Source organism: Octopus sinensis, linkage group LG19 (genome assembly GCF_006345805.1).
Source record: "Octopus sinensis linkage group LG19, ASM634580v1, whole genome shotgun sequence".
Classification (NCBI taxonomy): domain Eukaryota; kingdom Metazoa; phylum Mollusca; class Cephalopoda; order Octopoda; family Octopodidae; genus Octopus; species Octopus sinensis.
In genome coordinates, this window is record NC_043015.1 from 28,615,908 (window position 1) to 28,634,255 (window position 18,348).

An 18,348-nucleotide genomic window follows, 5' to 3' on the forward strand; every position below is an offset into this window, starting at 1 on the left:
CATAAGAGAAAAATCTTTGACAAGACAATATCATCTATATCGTGGGTTTGTTACTTTACCAATGAAATGGATCATTTTAGTTCGGTCATCAACAACTAAAAACGTGAATGGGTGATTGACATCAATTGCATCCCAATTCTCGACATATAATTTGAGACCACCATTCCACTTGCAGCAGCAGCTTCCGTTCCTTCTTCATTAACATCAACAAATGCTTTATGAAACATTTCACTGGCATAAATATTCTTCTCACCACCAGTCATTCCAGATAAATCAGCTTTTTGAGGATCAAAAATATCAGAGAGTCCAAGCTTTTTCAAAACATCACCCAACTGAAAACTACTCTCTAAACGAAATTTTGGCATATTTAATTCTAGAAGCATCATTTGAAATCCTTTTCTGTCTATAATATCTTTGAGAAATTGAGCATTAATCTCCTTCTCTAAAGCAGCAAGACCATTGATTTCATTGGGAAGAATTACAAACATACTAAATGCTTTTCCTATATAAGGTAACTCAACCACTTTATAGTTGTCGCTTATTTTGGTATTAAAATCTTCAGATTTATACATAAAATCATGAGATACAGTCTTGTCAGAACTTAAATAAAACTTTCTAGATTTTGTTGCATGTTCTGGGAATTTTTCAGCCCACATTCCTTTAAAATACACAGCATTAATAAGAACTAGAATTGATTGAGGTGTCAAACTACCACTTGGTAACAGATCGGTAATTTTGTTATTTGTGTTATTCTTTACCCAATCATTAATAGTAATTCTTGTCTTCTCAGCATTTGTTATGAAGTCTACATTTTCAATATCTGAAAAGAAATATTTTACCATGTTGTTCTTGTAGTCTTCAGAAAAAGGGAATTTTTCACTGGCATACAAACGATTCACTGAATTGAATGTGACAAGTTTATCTGATGTTTTCAAAAGTGAAAAATATTCTTTAAAAGCCAAAGCGACAGAATCTGGATTAGAAGTTATCTTCAAAACATTTTCAAACTGTTTGGCAGAGTTTTGTCTTGCTCCCAAATAAACCATTGATAAAACAGTAGCAACACTGAATGGTGACATGAAGACATTTTCATTGGTTCCTGTAGCCACAGCTTGATAAAGACTGTTTGTAAAATAATCAATTGAAGCAGCAAGGTTACCGATGTCTTGTTTCTTTGCTGAGTCCATATCGTATATTGTCGTATCTGGAGAATATAGAATATGAAGAGAAAATATACAAAATAAATTCTTATAAACATTTGAGGCTACTGACCAGATCTCTAGATGGTGCAAAGTCCCCTTTCATCCCAAGGTAACATGGTGGTGGAACAATGTAGTTGACAGGGTCATTAGGGAAATGAAACAGGCTTGGAAAGACTGGAAGAACGGTGGTAGCAGGGAAATGTATCAGATCGCCAGAAGGGAAACTAGGAGACAGGTTTACTTAGTCAGAGGGGAAGCAGATAAGAAAAAAATTTGTCAATGTTCTGTGTCGTGAGGACCAAAGACTTAAAGTGTTTTGTGTTGCAAGACAGTGTGTGAGAGAGAATCATGATGTTATAGGAGAGATATACACACACACAAATACATGCATGCATGTACACGTACACACACACACACACACACTCATGCATGCATATTTTTATTATGAGTTCTGTATAAATATTTCAAAATGTTGAGTTAGTATGAAGGACATTGAGTAATTCTGCTTCAAAAAAATTAGACGAAACAGAAAACAATAATAAAATAACTTGTTGGATTTAGGAATGTTAAAAATCTCCAAACAATTATCAGATAATAGATGAACTGAGAACAATGGAATATTAGGCGTAGGAGTGGCTGTGTGGTAAGTAGCTTGTTAACCAACCACATGGTTCCGGGTTCATCCCACTGTGTGGCATCTTGGGCAAATGTCTTCTGCTATAGCCCCGGGCCGACCAATGCTGTGTGAGTGGATTTGGTAGACGGAAACTGAAAGAAGCCTGTCGTATATATATATGTATGTGTGTGTTTGTGTGTCTGTGTTTGTCCCCCTAGCATTGCTTGACAACCGATGCTGGTGTGTAAAAGTTTTGTAATGCCACAATTATTGAAACAATGTAATTATTTTATCAAGATCCAAGACATAATTACGAAGGGTGAACACGGGGGCTTAAAAATTTCGAATGTCTAAATTTAAAACAAAGAATATAAAAGCCAGATGCAATCAACACATGCAAAATAATGGAATATTTACTGAGATACTTTATTAATATGAAGCATACAAATATTGATTTCACTTCATTCAACCAGAAAATAACGTTTACAGGCAACAGTAGATATATTGTTAAAATAGTAAACTTGCAAAGAAAGGATACTTTAAAAAGTGTCAAAATTTTCTGTCAATGTATGGCATATACAAATTCATAATATTGATTTAGATTAATGTGGTATTATAATATATCATTGAATAGATATGACCTTGGTTCTACACAGTTACAATTATAATGTCCTAAGTCATTTTACTAAAAAAACCATTCTAAATAAATTTGTTCAGTTACATTCTCCACATAATACAATGTAGTATTCCCTAAGAGGGAAATCTTTGACAGGGCAATATCATCTCATGTTGTAGGATCTGTTACTTTACCAATGAAATGGATCATTTTAGTTCGGTCATCAACAACTAAAAACCTGAATGGGTGATTGACATCAAATTGCATCCCAATTCTCGACATATAATTTGAGACCACCATTCCACTTGCAGCAGCAGCTTCCGTTCCTTCTTCATTAACATCAACAAATGCTTTATGAAACATTTCACTGGCATAAATATTCTTCTCACCACCAGTCATCCCAGATAAATCAGCTTTTAGAGGATCAAAAATATCAGGGAGTCCAAGCTTTTTCAAAACATCACCCAACTTAAAACTACTCTCTAATGAAATTTTGGCATATTTAATTCTAGAAGCATCATTTTAAATCCTTTTCTGTCAACAATGTCTTTGAGAAATTGAGCATTAATCTCCTTCTCTAAAGCAGCAAGACCATTGATTTCATTGGGAAGAATTACAAACATACTAAATGCTTTTCCTATATAAAGTAACTCAACAACTTTATAGTTGTTGCGTATTTTTGTATTAAAATCTTCAGATATATACATAAAATCATGAGATACAGTCTTGTCAGAGCTTAAATAAAACTTTCTAGATGATGTTGCTTGTTCTGGGAATTTTTCAGCTCACATTCCTTTGAAGTATACAGCATTAATAAGAACTAGAACTGACTGAGGTGTCAAACTTCCACTTGGTAACAGATCGGTAATTTTGTTATTTGTGTTATTCTTAACCCAATCATTAATAGTAATTCTTGTCTTCTCAGCATTTGTTATGAAGTCTACATTTTCAATATCTGAAAAGAAATATTTTACCATGTTGTTCTTGTAGTCTTCTGAAATAGGGAATTTTTCACTGGCATACAAACGATTCACTGAATTGAATGTGACAAGTTTATCTGAGTTTTTCAAAAGTGAAAAATATTCTTTAAAAGCCAAAGCTACAGAATCTGGATTTGATGTTATCTTCAAAACATTTTCAAACTGTTTGGCAGAGTTTTGTCTTGCTCCCAAATAAACCATTGATAAAACAGTAGCAACACTGAATGGTGACATGAAGACATTTTCATTGGTTCCTGTAGCCACAGCTTGATAAAGACTGTTTGTAAAATAATCAATTGAAGCAGCAAGGTTACCGATGTCTTGTTTCTCTGCTGAGTCCATATCGTATACGATAGTGTCTAGAGAATATAGAATATGAAAAGAAAATATACAAAATAAATTCTGGCAAACATTTCAGTATATTGTAGAAGACATCTATGAAAGCAATGTCTGAAATCTCTTCTGTTCAAACTTTAAATTTAACTTTTACATGAACATATTTTGTACGGTAACACTCAATATGATTTAAATAGATTTTAAAATAATTAAAAATTTATAAGATTTAATAATATAACCATTTCTTTCTTCCATTCTTTATGTGGCATTTGGCACATACCTTAAAATGATGTTGAAATGTTTTAGCTTAAATACGGTGATTATTTACAAAATAGATTTGAACATTATGTATCACATTTAGAATACAGTTAGGAAACAATAAAATTTGGGTTTTTGCATAAATCATTTCAGACCATTTTCATACAGAATTCTTAGATCACATTAGTGTGTTTTACACTCTCTTGAAATATTGAACAGGAACTGTTTTTCAGGAAATTCTTTTGCATTTCATCTCTTCATATTGTATATTCTTTAGATGCCACGGAAATAATATGGACTAAGCAAAGAAACAAGACTTCGGTAACCTCGCTGCTTCAGTTGATTATTGTACAAAGAGTCTTTTTCAAGCTGTGTCTACAGGAACCGTTGAAAATGTTTTCATGTCACCATTCAATGTTGCTACCGTTTTATCAATGGTTTATTCTGGAGCAAGACAAAACTCTGCCAAACAATTGAAAATATTTTGAAAATAACTTTAAATACAGATCCTGTAATTTGAGGTTTTAAAGAATATTTTTCACTTTTGAAACACTCAGATGAACTTATTGCATTGAATTCAGTCAATTGTTTTAGTGCCAATGAAAAATTTCGTATTTCAGGAGACTAAAAGAACATTATTGCAAAAAATTTCTTTTCAGATATTGAAAATGTAGACTTCATGACAAATATTGGAAAAGGAAGAATTAATATTAATTACAATGTTGTAAGACAACAAGATGCTCGAATTGTTAGTATGCTGGGCAAAATACTTAGTAGCAATTTGTCCATCTTGACATTCTGGAGTTGACATTGTCATCCTTTAGGGTTTGACAAAATAAGTACCAATTGAGCACTTGTGTTGCTGTAATTGATTTACCCCTACAATTAAATTGCTGGCCTTGCACCAAAATTTGAAAGCAGTTTTAATGATTGTGCTGAAAATAACACAAATAACATAATTACCGATCTCTTAACAATTTGAAGTTGACACCTCAGTCGGTTCTAGTTCTTATTAATGCTGTGTACTTGAAAAGAATATGGCATAAAATATTCCTATAAAAAGCAACATCATCTAGAAAGACAATTTTAGCACAAAAATAAGCAACAGCTCTACAGTTGTTGAGTTACCTTATATAGGAAAAGCATTTAGTATGTTTGTAATTCTTCCCAATGAAATCAATGGCCTTAATGCTTTAGTGAAGGAGATTAATGCTCAATTTCTCAAAGATATTGTAGACAGAAAAGGGATTTGAAATGATGCTTCTAGAATTAAATATGCCAAAATTTCGTTTAGAGAGTAGTTTACAGTTGGGTGATGTTTTGAAACCCTACAATCTGCTCAATCCAACTATAGGAAAACTGATCTTTCTTACTGTTTCCACCTATGGCACACCCTCTGAAATATTTTCAAATCACTCACTACTGAAATGCAAACCGAGGCAAATTCATATGTAACCTGACACCACGATGCCTGATTACTCATCACAGGCAAGTGTTGTCCTTGAAATACCACATCCTGCTAAATGCTGGCCAAGTGACACAACCATCTTGCCTGCTTCACCACATGCCATCATCATCATCATCCATCATTTTGAATCCGGGTTTTGTCCTCATTAACGACGGTGGCCGGATCTACTTCAATGCCATAGCAATTGCCCTCACACCATCTCACACATTTTTCGGCAATCCTCCCTTCTTAAGCCAACCATCCCAATCACCTCCTCCACTTGTTCCCTCCACCTGTTCCACAGTCTATTTCGCTTTTGCCGTCCATTTCCCTCAGACTCTAGCACCCTCTTCACAACTTGCCCCTCATCCCTCGTGTAGCATCTGTTACAAGAAGCAGTTGTTGCTGAAATATCATACACTTAAGAATGTCATTCACTTGGCACCAACATTATGTTTGTTTCCCATAAATGAATTGATGTCGCTATGAGAGCAATAACAACCAGATGACTCAAACTGATCATTGGAGATTTAAATACATCAGCCCTTAAGCCACTCCAGATTTATTTTAAACTAGCAGTATCGCCCGGCGTTGCTCGGGTTTGTAAGGGAAATAACTATATAAGCATTTTTAGAGATGTAAAGTATAATAGCCATCTCAATATGGCTAACCACAAAGGGAGGGTGTTACTGTAGCTTTTTATGTTCTGAAATTTAATAATACATTTTTAGAGAGTTACTTCCCTTATATATGCCAAAAATGCATTAAAAATGGGGAAAATTGATGGTAAATTATTTTTAAAATCGTAGACTCATCGTAGATGCGCGCCATTACCCAGAAGGGCTCGATATGAATCACGACTATAAGATACCCGGTTTTGGTTAAACTGTACTGCAAAATGTGGGAGTAGTTAGGAATCTAAATCGTAGGAGACAGACAGCACACAACCTCACTTTTATATATAAAGATTCTCTTAACTCTCTCCTTAAATATCGGATGATGTGAAAATGTTTGCAATTTCGAAAGTTTTAAATGATGTGCCATAGTCAAAGTTTTATTAAACTGAATATATTGGGTGATACTTTCTCTTGTTCACTCATTCTTATATATGTATACACACAAACGGGTGTATATATATATAACGTATACATGTTTACTCTCCCAGACTCTAGGCTTATGTGTCTCATTTGCTCTTTTCCTCTACTGGGCATTCCATCCTGCCGCAGTTTTCATCAGATCAACTGATCCCACGGATTTGAGTCTGCTTCATAAGGTTTTAACTTATGCGGTATCCATTATCCATTTCCATATTACTTTATGTAGAAAGAAAAGGCTTTCTTCTTTTCTCTACAACAATATTTGTGCCATTTAAATTTCCCTCTCAGCAAAAAGTATTTTTGTGTTGAAAATATATTCTCAAATCATATTTTCTAATAATTTATTTAAGTTGTTAAGATGTATATTATGTCACTTTATCTATGAGGTCTGATCAAAAATTATCCGGCCTTATGCTATAAAAAAAAACTACAACACATATTAATTCAGCATTTAATCCTCTTTGAAGTAGTCCCATTCTGAAGCTACACAAATGACCCAACATTGTTTCCATTCATGGATGCTTTATGTACCATACACAGTATAAATACATCACAAAATTTCAATTTACTGCAGTATATATCTCCAGATAATATCCTTTAAGAACATGCTGCATATAAAAATACGATATATATCGAAGGCAGATGAAAATTGTTCTAGTTGCAAGTATGCTAGTTTCTAGCTGCAGCTGGTGAGTGTGTTAGATGTATTTCTGCCTCATCTAAGCAGCTGGTTGCCTATGAGTATATGCTATTGATAACATCCAACAGGACCTGAATGCATCTAGTATCCTCACCAACCAACCAACCAACCACTGCTAGGACAATCTTCATATGCCTGATATAAATAGCATTTTCAAACACAGCATATCATTGTGAGCTTTTATCTCTGTATGAATACTGTATTGAATCAATGTAATTTTTTAATGAAGATCTAAGACTAAAATACCAGAGACTATCAAGAGGGCTGAAGAAGTTGAAATGTCTACATTTGTAACAAAGCTATTAAAAGCCAGTTGCAATTAACACATACATTAAAATGGAATATTTACTGAGATGCTTTATTAATATAAACAGAAATAAAAACATACAAGCATTGATTTCATTTTATTTAACCAGTAAATAATGTTTACAGGCAACAATAAGTATATTGTTAAAATAATAAACTTGCAAAGAAAGGATACTTTAAAAAGTGTCATATTTTTCTGTCAATATATGGCAAGTACAAATTGATAATATTGATTTAGATTAATGTGGTATTATAATATATCATTGAATAGATATGACCTTGGTTCTACATAGTTACAATTATAATGTCCTAAGTCATTTTACTAAAAACAATTCTAAATAAATTTGCTCAGTTACATTCTCCACATAATACAATGTAGTATTCCATAAGAGGGAAATCTTTGACAGGGCAATATCATCTTATGTTGTAGGATTTGTTACTTTACCAATGAAATGGATCATTTTAGTTCGGTTGTCAACAATTAAAAATGTGAAGGGGTGATTGACATCAAAATCCAAGGGATTTATAACACGTCTTCCTTTACATGGCACTAAGCGGGCCTTAGTTGCAGCTGCAGCTTCCGTTCCTTCTTCATTAACTTCAACAAATGCTTTATGAAACATTTCACTGGCATAAATATTCTTCTCACCACCAGTCATTCCAGATAAATCAGCTTTTAGAGGATCAAAAATATCAGGGAGTCCAAGCTTTTTCAAAACTTCACCCAACTGAAAACTACTCTCTAAACGAAATTTTGGCATATGTAATACTAGAAGCATCATTTTAAATCCTTTTCTATCTATAATATCTTTGAGAAATTGAGCATTAATCTCCTTCTCTAAAGCAGCAAGACCATTGATTTCATTGGGAAGAATTACAAACATACTAAATGCTTTCCCTATATAAGGTAACTCAACCACTTTATAGTTGTCGCTTATTTTTGTATTAAAATCTTCAAATTTATACATAAAATCATGAGATACAGTCTTGTCAGAGCTTAAATAAAACTTTCTAGATGATGTTGCTTTTTTTCCGAATGTTTCAGCCCACGTTCCTTTGAAGTATACAGCATTGATAAGAACTAGAACCGATTGAGGTGTCAAACTTCCACTTGGTAACAGATCAGTAATTTTGTTATTTGTGTTATTCTTTACCCAGTCATTAATAGTAATTCTTGTCTTCTCAGCATTTGTTATGAAGTCTACATTTTCAATATCTGAAAAGAAATATTTTACCATGTTGTTCTTGTAGTCTTCAGAAATAGGGAATTTTTCATTGGTGCACAAACGATTCACTAAATTGGATGTGACAAGTTTATCTGAGTTTTTCAAAAGTGAAAAATATTCTTTAAAAGCCAAAGCTACAGAATCTGGATTAGAAGTTATCTTCAAAACATTTTCAAACTGTTTGGCAGAGTTTTGTCTTGCTCCCAAATAAACCATTGATAAAACAGTAGCAACACTGAATGGTGACATGAAGACATTTTCATTGGTTCCTGTAGCCACAGCTTGATAAAGACTGTTTGTAAAATAATCAATTGAAGCAGCAAGGTTACCGATGTCTTGTTTCTTTGCTGAGTCCATATTGTATTTGTAGTGTCTGGAGAATATAGAATATGAAGAGAAAACATATGAAATAAATTCTTGCAAACATTTCAAAATATTTTTTTAGACATTACTGTAATTAAAGACATATATGAAAGCAAAGTCTGAAATCTCTTCTGATCAAACTCTAATATTAACTTTTACAGGAACATATTTCTTAACATAACACAGAGTTGATGTGTTTTAAACAGTTTTTAAAATAATTAAAAATTTATATATACCATTTTTTCTCCAATATTTATCTGATATTTGGCACATATCTTAAAAGTTTCATTTATAAGATGATGTTGGAACTTATCCATGTTTGCATTTCAGAGACAAATTTGAATGGAGCAGGTTTAGTTTTCATTTTTTGCATATATGGTAAGATTAGGTATCAAGTACAATGATATACTCCACCTGCTGAGAGCCTGGCCAAATATTTACAACAAAATGACATCTTCAAAAAAGGCCTCCATGTGCCTGGAGGTGATGTTGAACTAATTAGTGTGTAAAGGGAACTGGTTCTTTTTTACACTTTTGGGGTGCAACTTGGGTGCAACACAATTTCCTTTCTTTTTTGTTTCTAGAAAATACCAGTCGGTAACAAAACGCAACTTTAAAAATATATACAATTCTTTATTCTCTTCTTCACAAATGAAGTACGATGGTATACTGGTATCCCCCTAGTTCAACACAGCAAAGCTGAATTCTAACGTTTGTAAGATTCTTACAATTCAGCAGCAACAGAACAGGTCAAATCCTAAGCGTCTGGGACAGGAGAATAGGCTGATCACACGTTTAAAAATACATCCTTTCTCTTCTATCGCTGTGTCTCAAGTCAACGACGCTATTAAGGAACACGATAGAATTCCTTTCCCAGTCTCTAGCGCATGTGCATGAGGAAACGTTCTTATGCCTTTCCAGAAGGTTCCAACCCCGCACACGCATACTGAAGAAGGATGTACCGCACACGCACCCTGAAGAAGGATGTACCGCACACGCACACTGAATAAGGATGTACCGCACACGCACACTGAATAAGGATGTACCGCACACGCACACTGAAGAAGGATGTACCGCACACGCACACTGAAGAATGACGTTGCGTGTGCGCACATTGGAATATGACGTCACTACAAGTGTAATACCAAGCTAGACCGGATCCTGTAAACATAAACTCAATGGTCAATATTTAGTTTGTAGAATGACCGTGTGAAGGAGAGGTGACGAGAATGGCTCCTTTAGTACGCCGCACGGTCAATTACAATAAATAGGAAAAAGGATAAATGAGTATGAATGCCAGCAGGAAAAGAGAGACACAACCAGTCGAATGTTGAAGAGAAAGATTTTAGTGATAGGTTAACATGTGTGTCTGTGTGTGTGTCATGTATACATAATAATAGACAGGCCGTTATGTATACATAATGTGTGTGCAGAAACGTGGATGTATGCGTGTGCGATAAGTACAGAGCATTGAAAGAGTCTATAATAGGACGTTAGAAGAATGCAATGCAGAGCCAGTTGAGGCACGTGTCATGCGTGAAGCTGTGGCTACTATGCAGAGCCGGTTACTTGGTACAGAAGGTTCTCGCAGGTTGTATCTGCTGTTAACCATGGTGAAATAATTCATGAACAGTGTTGAGTAGAGGCCATTGATTGGTTAAAATCTGAAAAATTAAACTACGTTAAACTTACAAATTACAATTTTCTCAAGAAAGCCAAGAGAAAAAATGTTTTATTTTGACACATTCTACCAGTATACGAAGTTTAAAAGTGTTTAGTTAACTAGAAATTGTGTTGAAAACTGCCGTTCAAAAGGAAAAGATCCTCCTTTTCTAATTGAAACCATTTTTCTGCAAGGCCTTCCACATGACCAAATCATGCCATCCGACAAATTTTTTTTGGCTACATCCTTCAAGGAACATTTCTAGAGAATAGTAAGTTGAAGTGTGAGCAGATTATTGATATTTTATATTATTGGGCAAAAGAAGATTTAGCAAAGGGAATAGCCCAGGAATGCTGTATATACTGGAGAAATTTTTGCTGTGATATATGTGCAGAATATTATGTTGCACAAAACATTAAGCTCGGAGGGCCAAACCAAATTGTAGAGATAGATGAAAGCGCGTTTGTTAGAAGAAAATATAACGTTGGCCATCAGGTTAAAATGCAGTGGGTTTTTGGTGCTTTGGAAAGGGATACTAGAAGATGGTTTTTGGTGGCAGTGGATGATCAGACTGCGGACACTCTTTTAGAAATTATACAAGAGCGTATATAGCCTGGTACAACTGTAATTTCTGACCTCTGGCGTTTGTATAATACGCTCAATCACCTAGGATATAGGCATTTGACTGTGAATCATTCAATAAATTTTGTTGATCCGGTAACATTTGCCACAACCAACCACATAGAATGTTTATGGAAGCATGTAAAGAATCGCAACAAAAGAGAAAATGGAACAGCCCGAAATTTACTTCAATCCCATCTCATTGAATTCATGTGGCGTTATAAATTTAAGGACGAAATCTTTGGAAAGTTATTGGAACAAATTCAACATCTATACCCATGCATTTGAAACGTTACAGAATGGAAGTATCTACAAAGCATTTGTTTTATATTTCGTTAAATTCTTTCAGTTGAAAATTATATTGTTATATTCTAAATAATTTGCAATTTCAGAAAATATATTAACTTTGCGTTTTTTAATTTGATAAATTCTACGGAAACAAACAAGTGACGTCAGATTGAAGTCACACTTTCTTTTACTTTCCTCCTGACAGCTAATTCCGTAGTGGTGCCTGTAACAGGATGTAGCGCAACTACGTGCTCTTTTGTTTTCTTACACACACGCCGCCTCAATTCAGGTGGGGTAAACATTTAAAATAACATTTTTTTGTTGATGCTCGTATCCCACCAATGGAGCATGCATGTGGCCCATTGGTATCATCATTAAAGGGGATGAGGAGTAAAAAAAAAAAATCATAAGTTTTCCAAACCATTTTTTCATAACAAGATGTTTCCCATCATTTCGAAGGTTGTGGTGAAAAACAATCGCGAAAACCCTGTCAAAAGGGAGAAATTCCAACTTATGTGGTCTTCTTGATCGGAAACTCCTCTCCCTGCTCCTTAAAAATTTTTTCCCCAAAAAATTTCTTTATAATCTTAATCCATGCCGTTTGAAATGTATTTATATAAAATTTCACTAAAAGATATCCATTTTCCTGAAAGTTATGAGGGAAAAAATCGGATTGTGTGAATTTTGCGAAAGTCCTCTCCTCATCCCCGTTTCGTTTGCGCAAATTTTGTTTTCCAGATTCGTTAACTTTTTTCTTCTTGTTCTGGTGGCCGGGTATTAAACTTGTAGTGTGATGGATGAAGAAGACAACAGAAAAAGAAGCAACGGGAGAAAGAATAACTAAAGGCCTTACCTTTTCGAAATCAGCGGTCTCTTTCACGAATTCTACACGTCTTATCGCTTTCCCGTCTATGTTGGAACTGTCCTGCTTGACAAACTCCTGCTGCGCATGCATTCTGCAGTCTTCCGCCCACTTCATCTATCACCAGTGCACCACTTAGCTCATCACATCCTATAACACCGACTGCCAACACCACAAAACTAGGTAGTAACCGATTCGCTGGCAGAAAAGTTAGCACGACGGGCGAAATGCTTAGCGGTATTTCCTCAGCGATACGTTGTTAGTTCAAATTCCGCCGAGGTCGACTTTGCCTTTCATCCTTTCGGGGTCGATAAATTAAGTACCAGTTACGCACTGGAGTCGATGTAATGGACTGAATACCTATGTCTGTCCTTGTTTGTCCCCTCTGTGTTTAGCCCCTTGTGGGTAATAAAGAAATAGGTATCCCAGACACTCCTATTAGATTGATACAGAAATTTAACCGTTTTCTTATTTTTTAAGGTAGGATATGATTTTAGGAAGATTTGGCTGGTCTATTGACCAAGTAGGGTTTTTCTCTTTGACTCATATCTAGACTTTGATGTCAGCCAAGCTTTTTAAAGAATGAAAGTTTTCGAAAATGAACACGTTAATAATAAATAATTTCCATTATTTTATTTCATACAAAAACATTCGGTTAATGTGAATAACTTGTCTTAATTTATCTAAAAAGACGAAGTAAAAAAAAAAAATCTAATCTGCTACACGGTGAAATTTTGCCGTGATTTGTCTTTCAAATAATGCATGACAAAACTATGGAATGTCGTTGATACTGAAGAGACTTTGCGAGGAAAGTTCGAGCGACTTGGCAATGAATGTGAAGTAATTAGTATGTCGAGTTAGGTTCCTTGCTGATAGAGAGTTAAAATGGGAGAAACTTTTTTGTTTTAAAATTTCTATAGCGCAAAATAGAAGTTAACTGCAGCATAAAGTAGAAAAGAAGTTCTGCCGACGACCACGTAGACTGCAGTTGACTCCAGAATGTGTACGGTAGACTAATTAACGATCTCGGCGTATAATGTGTGATGAACCAGAAATAATAATCTCTCTATATATAAAACTGAGAACGTGTGTCTGTCTGTGTTTCCCTAAAACTTGAGAACTACGTAACCAATTTCATTCGAATTTTACACATGCCTTACTGAGGGTCCATGTAGTTTCATGGGCAAAAAAATGTTCAACTTCTTGCCTAGGGCGAGCCCATAGCAATATCATATCTTCTCCACTATGATTCCCTAAAACTTGAGAACTACAAAACCAATTTTATTCAAATTTTACACATGCCTTACTTAGGGTCCATATAGTTTCATGGGTAAAAAAACGTTCAACTTCTTGCCTAGAGCGAGACCATATCAATATCATATCTTCTCCACTATTTCTGTATTACGTGTTAACAATTAAACAAAACATTTCTCTACTTTATGTCAGATACTTTCACTTTATTTTACCTTTCGTAAGATAGAAAATGGAAGAAGAAGAAGAAGAAGAAGAAAGAGAAGAGAAGAAGAAGAAGAAGAAGAGAAGAAGAAGAAAAGAAGAGAAGAAGAAGAAAAGAAGAAGAGAAGGAGAAGAGAAAAAGAAGAAAAGAAAAGAGAAGAAGAAGAAGAAGAAGAAGAAGGAGAAGAAGAGAAGAAGAAGAAGAAAGAGAAGAGAAGAGAAAAAGAAAGAGAGAAGAAAAGAAAGAAGAAGAAGAAAAGAAGAAGAAGAAGAAAGAAGAGAAGAAGAAAAAGAAGAAGAAGAAGGAGAAGGAGAAGAAGAAGGAGAAGAAAGAAGAGAAGGAGAAGAAGAAGAAGAAGAAGAAGAGAAGAAGAAGAGAGAGGAGAGAAGAGAAGAAGATGGAGAAGAAGGAGGAGGAGGAGAAGGAGAGAAGAAGAAAGAAGAAGTTGATGATGATGACGACGACAGCAATGATGAGATGATGATGATGGGTGTAGTGATGACTAGAACCACATTCATTATCTTTGAATGATGGATCGTTAGGGCCATTTGAGCATCAATGTTATTGACTCTAACCAGTTTATCTGGAAATTACTGGTATGCCATTATAGAGAATATAATCAGAAGGACTCTTCACTGTTCCATCACAACTGCTGGAGCTAGAGTAGGTTTTGACTGGTGATGGTAGGTGCCCCAACAGAATACTGTAAATCCTCGAGTATAATATGCAGAGGACTTTTAGGAGGCTGTACCTCTGAAAAACCTAAACCTTGTGTATAATACGCACTCCTTCTCTAACTTGAGTCATGAGTAATTAAATCAGCAGCATGTAGTTGAACAAATACTTCTGCACATGCGTAATACAATAATGGTGATGTTCTTAACTGTTATATGGGAATGTAAATATGTTTGCAAATTGTTTTTATTACATGTTATTCTGTGTTCTAAATACTTTTATTTTGATAAATGTTGCTTACTGCAAGTTATGGATGATTCTTTTATGACTTCATTGCTTTCAGGCTTAGCTTAAGGTATTTTCGTGCCCGACATTACAAAATGTGTCTGAATAAGCATTGCCGGACAGCAAATAGAGATTCGGATATTGCTTAGAAAATATTTTTCATTTTTAATCTCGTATAAAGTACGCACTAGGGATTTTGACCACTAAATTTTTAGGTAAAAAGTGCGGATTATACTTGAGGATTTACGGTATGGTATATTGGTTTCCATAGGGGAAAACCAAATCCCTAATTTGGGACATGATGTGCTACATTCTCTAGCTGCATCTGGCCCATAAACATGAGTGTTACTGCCCATAACGCAGAAGAGAGGAAGTTTAACAAATGCATGAGCCTGACTGGCTGCTGTCTGTTTGTGCAGATTGCCATCAAGACCTTCGGTGTTCTTGGGCCCCTCACTGCTAATTCCTTCCACTAAATTAGGAAAGCAGTGGCCCGTGTGAAAAATGAACCCAGCAAAGTGGTATGGCTATTGTAGCGAGCATTGTTGGCCATTCTCTGTGATAATGCTTTTGCAGTTATGTCAGTGGAGTGCAGCTGAACATGCCATTTGGTCTGGGGTGTAAAACCTCTTACTCCTTCTCACCCCATCTTTTGCTGCTTAATTCCCCCTTTTTCTTTGTTTCCTCGGTGAGGTTACTCTCTCTTTACTCTTTTACTCTTTTACTTGTTTCAGTCATTTGACTGCAGCCATGCTGGAGCACCGCCTTTAATCAAGTAACTCGACCCCGAGACTTATTCTTTTTGTAAGACCAGTACTTATTCTATCGGTCTCTTTTGCCGAACCGCTAAGTAACGGAGACCTAAACACACCAGCATCGGTTGTCAAGCAATGCTAGGGGGACAAACACAGACACACAAACACACACATGCATATATATATATATATATATATATATATATATATATATATATATATATATATATATATATATATATACACACATATATACGACGGGCTTCTTTCAGGTTTCCGTCTACCAAATCCACTCACAAGGCTTTGGTTGGCCCGGGGCTATAGTAGAAGACACTTGTCCAAGGGGCCTCGCAGTGGGACTGAGCCCGGAACCATGTGGTTGGTAAGCAAGCTACTTACCACACAGCCACTCCTGCGCCTGTTTTGGTTTTTCTTTTCTTTTGCTAATTTTAATCTTTTATATTGTTAATGTTTTTTTCTCTCTTTTCTTTCAATTCGACTTAAAAAAACAAATTTGAATGAGTTGATGAACAAATATAAGGGAGGCAACTCTTAGCATGCTAATATCCTTTGCGTCAGAAAAAAATTTAGTTGTTATTTTTAAGAGTCAATTTAGCCATGGTCAAGCAGACTTATGATTAAAGAGGTTCCAACAGCAATCAACCTTTCTTTTATTTTTTTTAATGTTGTGTAAAGACCACGAGCAAATTATTGAATGGTTAAAAAGGTACAATCTTCTTTTCCAAAGACATACATCATCTCGAAAGTGTCCAGAAGCTGGCTACCCACATGGTTCTTGGTCTCAAGCATTTGTCTTATGACGAAAGGCTGAAGACGCTCGACCTTTATTCTCTAGAAAAACGCCGCCGCCGTGGTGATCTCATTCTCGCTCACAACATCATAAGCAGAAAGTGTAACCTCTCGAAAGAGCTGTTCTTCACTCCTGCACCAGAGTGTCGGCTGCGGGGTCACTCCGAAAAGCTCTATCTGCGACGAATTCATCTCAATCGAAGGAGAGGGGCTTTTTCTGTCCTGGTTGCGGATCCGTGGAATAAGCTGCCGGCCGAGATAGTGAAGATCCTGACGACCACATATATACGGCAGGCTCCATTCAGTTTCCGTCTACCAAATCCACTCACTAGGCATTGGTCGGCCCGAGGCTATAGCAGAAGACACTTACCCAAGATGCCACGCCGTGGGACTGAACCCGGAACCATGTGGTTGGTTAGCAAGCTACTTACCACACAGCCACTCCTGCACCTATACAGACACGTGTGTGTGTGTGTGTATATACACACGTGTTACACACATGTGTGTAACTTATAAGATTGACTGATTACAGTAATTTATGGCTGCTTTATATTGTTTTAACTTACAAGGCATCCATTAACCATTTCTATATTATTTTTTATGTAGAAATAAAAGCCATTCTTACTTCTCTTCAAAAATATCTATGCCATTTAAACTTTCCTATCAGCAAAGAGCATTTTGGTGCTAAGTTGAAAATACATTCTCAGACCATGTTTTCTATGAATTTATTTTAGTTGTTAAGATGTATATTATGTCACTTTATCTATGAGGTCTGATCAAAAAATATCAGAACTTGTGCTATAAAAAGAAAACTATAACACAAATCAATTCAGCATTTAATCGCCTTCAAAGTAATCCTGTTCTAAAGACACACACTTTATCCAGTGCCATTTCCATTGATGGAAGTATTCTTGGAACTTTTTTTTGGGGGGGGGGGGACAGTGAGCAGTTGCCGCATTGCATTCTCTTAGATTTCCATGATGTCTTGAAATCTTGTTCAAGTGGAATTTGATTTTTGACTTGCTTTTGGAGTCACAGCCAAAAGACCCATGATTTATCACCTCTTATAACTGTTTTCAAAAGTTATCGTCTTCCTCAACACAATCAAGGAGATCCTGCACATTTGAAACTTAACCCTTTTTTTTGAGATGACCACACTCTACACACTTTACTTCCAAGCATTGTTATAAACAACAGAAGTGTGCATGCGGGACAGGGTTCAAGGTGAATTTTCCAAGTGGCTTCATTGTAGATAACTCAGCAACAGCCCAATCCCTTTTGATCAGACCTTGTATTATTATAATTCTATTCACATTCACAATGCATTCATTATAAGAATGAATATCCCTATAATCACACTAGTATTTGACTGCTAATCTATTTCATTGATTTTGTAAAGGTAAAAGATATTATTGAACCAATTGTGTATCATACTTAATGTCTGAGACCCCCATCAGTCACAACACAGACCATGGGATTGCACCTAGAAAGTCACCCTCTCAGGTACACGTCCGGGCAAGTTTGTTTATGGAAGACCAGCAGTCGCCCATGCATACCGGCCACCCCTCTCCATACCACCGATGTTATCTGAGCGAAAGGCAAAGGGACCGATACAGCTTGGAACCTGTGTCGTCGTAACTCATTTCTCCAGCTGAGTGAACTGGAGCAATGTGATATAAAGTGTCTTGCTCAAGAACACAACACGCAGTGGTTAGGGCGTCGAGCTTTCGATCGTGAGGTTGTGAGTTCGAATCCCGGACCGGGCTGCGTGTTGTGTTCTTGAGCA

At 35.7% G+C, this 18,348-nt stretch overlaps 1 protein-coding gene across 1 annotated transcript; it reads right to left on the reverse strand.

Annotated features, from left to right (window-relative positions):
* Positions 1-95: 95 nt before the first annotated feature.
* Positions 96-9,179, reverse strand: LOC115222028 (leukocyte elastase inhibitor-like). The gene is made up of 2 exons (XM_036511189.1): positions 8,640-9,179; positions 96-685 (listed from the first exon to the last, which is right to left on the reverse strand). Exons 1-2 carry the CDS (start codon positions 9,139-9,141, stop codon positions 96-98), a joined length of 1,092 nt encoding a protein of 363 aa, XP_036367082.1. The 5' UTR covers positions 9,142-9,179.
* Between the last annotated feature and the right edge of the window lie 9,169 nt (positions 9,180-18,348).

Bases quoted from the DNA above. Each gene is read 5' to 3' on its own strand.
- LOC115222028 (XM_036511189.1), bottom strand. From the start codon at position 9,141: ATGGACTCAGCAAAGAAACAAGACATCGGTAACCTTGCTGCTTCAATT. The intron at 686-8,639 runs TTCTTATCAATG...AATCAATTCTAG, and splicing joins GACACCTCAATCGGTTCTAG to TTCTTATTAATGCTGTGTAT.